Source organism: Notothenia coriiceps, unplaced genomic scaffold (assembly GCF_000735185.1).
Source record: "Notothenia coriiceps isolate Sejong01 unplaced genomic scaffold, NC01 NC01_scaffold00038128, whole genome shotgun sequence".
In the NCBI taxonomy this organism is placed as follows: domain Eukaryota; kingdom Metazoa; phylum Chordata; class Actinopteri; order Perciformes; family Nototheniidae; genus Notothenia; species Notothenia coriiceps.
Window position 1 is genome coordinate 1 of NW_011370829.1, and position 6,536 is coordinate 6,536.

The 6,536-nt window shown below is 41.0% G+C and overlaps 1 protein-coding gene and 1 long non-coding RNA gene across 2 annotated transcripts; one reads left to right on the top strand and one right to left on the bottom strand.

Moving 5' to 3' along the window:
* Positions 1–5: 5 nt before the first annotated feature.
* LOC104967994 (60S ribosomal protein L7a-like) lies at positions 6–1,391 on the top strand (the record flags this gene model as incomplete). Its single annotated transcript, XM_010797533.1, has 5 exons — positions 6–33; positions 226–375; positions 597–737; positions 987–1,053; positions 1,373–1,391. Coding segments are annotated over 5 exons (390 nt in total), but the record flags the coding sequence as incomplete, so codon positions are not given.
* A 1,753-nt stretch (positions 1,392–3,144) lies between these two features.
* On the bottom strand, positions 3,145–6,486 carry LOC104967993 (uncharacterized). The gene is made up of 2 exons (XR_800777.1): positions 3,399–6,486; positions 3,145–3,293 (listed from the first exon to the last, which is right to left on the bottom strand). It is a non-coding gene; the product is annotated as an uncharacterized lncRNA (long non-coding RNA).
* Between the last annotated feature and the right edge of the window lie 50 nt (positions 6,487–6,536).

The window sequence follows — 6,536 nt, forward strand, 5'->3', positions numbered from 1 at the left end:
TCTTCGAGAACAGGCCAAAGAACTTTGGCATTGGTGAGTAACCATAGGTTGAGTTTTGTAAGAACTAGGCTACTACTGTGCAGATGATGTAAAGAATATTTGCTATCTTAAGAACATTGAGGACAACTTTGATCACCAAGATCGCTGATGCACTTGAGCTTTAGAATGAGAAAAGTCCTTAGTTTAATTCCAGATACTGATCAATATTGCATTTTTTTCCCACAGGCCAGGACATCCAGCCCAAGCGCGATTTGACCCGCTTTGTGAAATGGCCTCGTTACATCCGCCTGCAGAGGCAGCGCTCCATCCTCTACAAGCGTCTGAAGGTTCCCCCTGCAATCAACCAGTTCACCCAGGCTCTGGACCGTCAGACCGGTGAGTTGAGAACGGTTTCAGCTAATAGATGGCGGCTTGGTCCTTAACAGTACAATTTGTAGCTTTGCAGATGATGTTAACAATATTTGCTATCTGAACGTCTGTGCTGACATTCCCACCAAGATCACTGATGCAGTTACTCCAAGTTATATCCACTTGTGATGCTGAACCAGCTGTGGGTGTAGCTGCTGTTTTAAATGTTCTCTAATGTTCCTCCTCAGCCACACAGTTGTTCAAGCTGGCCCACAAGTACAGGCCAGAGACCAAGCAGGAGAAGAAGCAGAGGCTGCTGGCCCGCGCTGAGCAGAAGGCTGCTGGGAAGGGAGACACCCCGACCAAGAGGCCCCCTGTCCTCCGTGCTGGTGAGTAACAGAGTAAAGGTGTAGATGAAGACACAATCAATTTTAGTATTATTAGTTGGTTTGGACTTTCCTGTGAGGTCTTCTAAAATGTGGCCTTGATGCAATGATGACACAACTTTCTTCAACTGATTACCTGATGCTTTTGAGCTTTTTAACCCTGAGCATTGGCCAAAGTAAAAAATAATGTAACTGGTGGGACATGAAGGGTGTTTTCTGGTTGGAAAGTTAAATGTTCCTATTAATCTACAGGTGTGAACACTGTCACCTCTCTGGTGGAGAGCAAGAAGGCCCAGCTCGTCATGTGGATCCAATTGAGGTAAGCTTGTTCCTTTATTTATTTTTCTGCAGCGGTGGAACAGATGACAGTGACCACCAGCAATGATTTATGCATATATTGTATGTGGATTTAACTCAGAAAGCCCTGGTAATTATTAGAAGTAAATGTATTTACAGTGTGACTCGTCTTTATTCTTGAATGGCCTTAATGCAGTGATGTATGAATTTCTTCACCTGATACCTGATGCTTTTGAGCTTTTTAACCCTGAGCATTGGCCAAAACAGTTTAAATATGTTGAAGAAAAAGGGAAGGTTGTTTGCAAGGAAGAAAATGATTGTATTTCGACACTATTTTGCAGATGAGAACACGGTCACCTCTGGAGAGCAAGAAGACCCAGCTAGTCATCATTTCTAACCATGTGGATCCAATCGAAGTAAGCTGATAGTGAATCGTTTCTTTGGTACTAAAACAGTTGTGTCTAGAAAGTGGTCCCTAGCAATGATGTATGAATTTCTTCACCTGAATCCTCTATGTGGATAAAGCTTTCGAGCTTTTTAACCCTGAGCAGAGACCACAAACTGCAAGCAAACATTATTTTTACATTTGAAGTTGCTACTTTGTTCTTAAAATACTAAAGTGTTCTCCTGTGCCCCCTGCTTTTTCAGCTATTCTCTGGTCCACAAAACCTGACCATCAGTGAGTGGCCTTGTACAGAAAAACCTGTGAGTATGCTTTTCTTTTTTAACAAATAAATGTGCATGCCTAAATAGATCTGCACTTCAGTCAACAAATTGGCAATTCCATCGACTCCCTATTTATTGACCTTTTTTAAAAAAAAAAATTTAAAAAAAAAATTATTATAGACCAAACAAATTAAATAATTTCTCCGGCTTTATTTCCAGATCCGTGGTCACAGCAGATCCTCTTCTGTGAAACCGGCTCCAGTGTTTGTTTGGGAGGCGCTCTACATGGAGAAGACTTCCCTTAGGATAAAGCTTATGGTTGGGGCTTGCCACAAACATCCTCCTAGATTCTTTATTTTATACATTTCCACATTATGGTTTTTGTCATTTGGATTGTTTTTTTATAATTCTATGTCGAACATTTTGACTTTCATGTGTTTTTTGATGTTAAACTGTTTGCATTAATAAACAATGTATCTAAAGGAAACTTGTCTATCATTTGAATATTACAAATATTTTGGTATCTAAATGCTATTCTACATACATTTTTAGGTGAATGTTGTAGAAATACTCTTCAGATTGAGCTGCAATTAGGAGTTTAAATGTATTGCGCATCAAATTGTCCTTTCAATAACTTTATACTTGAAGGCCCTACCTCACGAAAAGGCATAACACTGCATGAGCATTTTTAAGACATTTAGAATGTGTTGCCACTAAAGATGCTATTTTCAAATGAGGTTTATTGAATATGGGGCCACTAGCATTTCCTAATGTGTAGCAAGCTACCATTTCCTGTGTTTCTCTTATACAGAGGTTGTATTTTGTCAATTTAACACTGAACCCCTTTAAACACTCACAACATGCTGATTTATGGATCTCCTCAAGCAAAACGTATTTTCTCTATACAGAGAGAAATGAATTGTGTTATGTAACACATGTTCCTCTGTTCAAACTTAGTCTTTTCCAGCGGTTTTCCTGCCTTGTGATTTATATATACAGTCTGCTTGTGATCCAAGAAATCTTCACATCCTCAGGTGTCTATAAACATTAGTGCATGTGTGCAGAACCCATCCTTTTCGATTTCCATTCAAACCAGAAGTACTTAATTGATATTATATTACACAAAACTGAACTGCTTTAATCAGCCTGTCAGAGCTGTTTCCTCACTATACTTGTATGTGTAAACTACATGTCTACATCTATTGATTCTTATAGTATATCTAGATTTGTGTTGATGGAAAATGTAGAGATAATATAGCGAAGTGTGTATCTTTCTCTAATAGTTTTACTTTAAAGAAAAAAAAAAAGTCAAAAGACTCAGTGCTTAGAAGACTTAGCTGCATTTTAGCCACTATATTTTATGAGACCTGCGATCAATAAACCATTTAAAAAAAAAAAAAAAAAAGCTTCACAGTATACCGAACATCACTGAAGGACAACAGAAAGGTTGACTTTAGATTGGTCCGGGTGTTTTATTGAAGTCAACAAACAGTGAGAGATCTTGGCAACAGAGTGCTCAGTGGAGCGCTCTGATGATGGCTCTGGTCTGCACCCACTCAGACCCAGGACTTCCAGAGACAAGAGAGGAGTCCTGTCCTGAAACAAGAAGACAATGTGTTTTCTCTTTGCATTATGTAAGAGTTCAGCACATGTCAACTCTTTAAGTGGCAATTGCTTTTGTTGTAATGTTAAAATACTTACAGCTCTCTTGCAGAGGTAAGCCTGGATTTGCTGCAGGAACACTGTCTGTATGAGAAATTCATGAAAGGTGTTCAGAGTAAAATACAATGAGCAACAATCTGAATTATAAAAAAGCTAAATTGAAACTTATAGGAAATGTCTCTGAATGTTTTTATTGATTGTTACCTCTGTCTGTTCTCCTGCAGTTCTGCATTTCCTTTTGAGTCGTCAAGGTAACCCTGCATGTGCTGCACTTTATGTCAGTCTGAAGCTTACACTCACCTTTACTGCACGGGGAACAGCAGGAGCTCAGGTGGTGGAGTGCAGAGAGAAATATACATAATGGTTAGTTAAAATAAAATGGCTGAATATCGATGCATGTATGAATGAGTGTAGCTTACAGGATGCAGATCGTTTATTTAAAACGTTACATTTGCTGTTCTTTTTTTATATCCTACTACTCTACTGGTTTTCTATCCTCAGTGTATCGCAGCAGCTCAGGTGGTGGAGGAAAGAAAGGAAAAAGATATTAAATGACAAGTAAAACATAATATTTCAATTTTGAATCAATGATATCACAGAGAACTAGTTTACACAACAACATTATCTTCTTCATGTTGAGTCAGAAGCTCGTTCTTACCTTGATGTCTACAGAGAATGGCTGCAATCTCAAAGAGAAACTTGAATTAGTGATGATATAAAGGCAAACAAGAGAAGCATATAAAGTGGATTTCTTTTTAGTTTGAGTCAGCCTTTATCTGTGAATTACTGAAAAAGTGATATTATATAAACAATTAGATTTAGCATTCAGTTTTGTAGGACCGTCACATGATAATACTTTCTTCTGTTTTTATAGTATATAGACTATTCCAGGACCCTTTCTCTACAGGACAGAAGCTCATACTTATCTTTGTTGTCTTCGGTGAACAGCATCTCAGTTAGTGGAGTTAGAAAAGAGTGAAGTAAGGAAAAAGATGGTGAGTAACACAAATGATCTCTGAATTATTAAATATTAAAGATATAATATATTGTATATGGTTACTATACCTTTTTTGGCCAAATTAAAAAAGGGACAGGGAAGGATTGTTTGAGGTAATTCCCCATAGTCAGTGTATTACTTTCAGTAGATGGGGGTCGGCACGTCCCGAGTTCGTAAAAGGAGGCAGAGTTAGTGCATGGAAGTAAAGTCATGTACTGCCGTGTATAGGGGCTGCTTGGTGAATCCAAACTAGCGAGTTTAAGTCACACAATTACATAAACTAACTAACAGACTGTGGCAACGGTAGACCAGCAGCTCCTGTGTTCTGTGAGGTAAAAATGACTGTTTTGTGAATGAAGTGTGGTGGCTTTTAAGAAAGAATAGATAGTTGCTTCACTCTCCCGTTGGCAAGGGAAGGTATACTGGGTTCAATATTTCTTTCAAGTGGCTAAAAAATATTTTGCTCCATATAAATACTTTGCTTCGCTGTGGTGCTGTATGGCCTTTTTGTTTCTTCAAACAGGGTTTGTTGATCACAATCTACTGTAGGCAAGACCCTGACTGTCCGTACATCCCCACTTCAAACTATCCCTTTAATAATTTTGAGCTGTGGAGAAAAAACATTCAGGAGGCTTCCTTATGAGATGCCTATTTTTTAGCAGGCTTAAATTAAATCTTATTTTTGGAGGATTTTTTTATTCAATAAAGTCTGCTCATGCTTGATGTTATATATTTTGAAGGTGTCCAGTGCATTGCCTGTCAATTGGTGAGTAAAGGTGCTATGAGAGTAAAGTGCCATGTGTTCTCTTTGATTTTGTGGCTTTTCCTGCTTCTTCTTATGTCAGTGCAGTGGTTTCCAGTGATGTTTTTCGTTTGACCTTGAGAACAGCAGACTGCAGAGTCTTCCAGGACACACAGTGCTGTCAGCTTCACTGTGAGGGCATGACATGAGGGTTATTCAAGCAAACCCACGATCAAGGTGAAGGCTCCAAGGTCCAACGTAGATCCACTGTGCAAAGAAATTGGTAGATGGCACACCAAAAATCCCCAGTCCAGGACGTTTCCTGGGTGTTTGCCAGCACCGCAAGATGCAGAGGCTACCAGGGGCTTTGCTTGCCCAGCCAGACGCAAAGGCCAGCCCCGACATTAAGAAAAAGGTCAATCAAATCAGTGCAAGACGCTACCTGGACCCGCCCTGCCAGACGCAAAGGCTACCTGGAGCAGTGTCTGCCCACAGAATCAAAGAAAGAAAGATTGAGCTACAAATAATGAGATGGTACACCAAAGAAAATCCCATGGCGAGACGCGTCCTGGGTTGTTGGCAGCCCTGCAAGACGCAAAGGCCAGCCCCACTATTTAGAAAAGTGTCAATCAAGTTGGAGCAAGATGCTAACTGGATCGGCTACGCAAGACGCTAAGGCTACCAGCAGAATAATCTGGTCCTGCGGTGAAGAGGAAGAGATGGAGGGCAGGTATTGCTCTGATGTTACAAGTAGGATCAACCCAACCATGGCAGACTCAATCCTCGTCGCTGTCCTCTGACCACCGCGGCCTCTTCGCAGCAGACTCCTCCTCCTCACTGTCTTCCCTGCATCTTTTTGTGGAGCAGCCGGAGCGAGAACTTGAGGGAGATCCAGGAACGAGAGCGTCTTCTGGCTCCTCGGAGGAATCTTCAAGGAAGAGTGGCCCGATTTCCTCAACATCAAGAACAGGGATGTCGAGTCCGACAACGTCGATCTCTTCCTCTTCATCTTCATCCTCAGACGACTGCTCGTCCAATTACCTGTGAAGATACTCATCAAGACCATCGTTATCAACATCATCTAAAGGACGTGCATCATGGGGAGGGTCAGCGTAAAGGGCAGTATGAGGGTAGGCAGGAGCAGCAGCAGCTTGAGGGTAAGCATAACGATCAGCGTATGGAGAAGGAGCAGCGTGGGGGTAAGCATAACGATCAGCGTATGGAGAAGGAGCAGCGTGGGGGTAAGCATAACGATCAGCGTATGGAGAAGGAGCAGCGTGGGGGTATGCATAATGATCAGCGTAAGGAGAAGGAGCAGCGTGGGGGTATGCATAAGGATTAGAACAAGGAGCATAGTAAGGGGAGGGAACAGCATAAGGAACAGAATAGGGAACAACATAAGGAACAGAATAAGGAACATAATAGGGAACAGCATAGG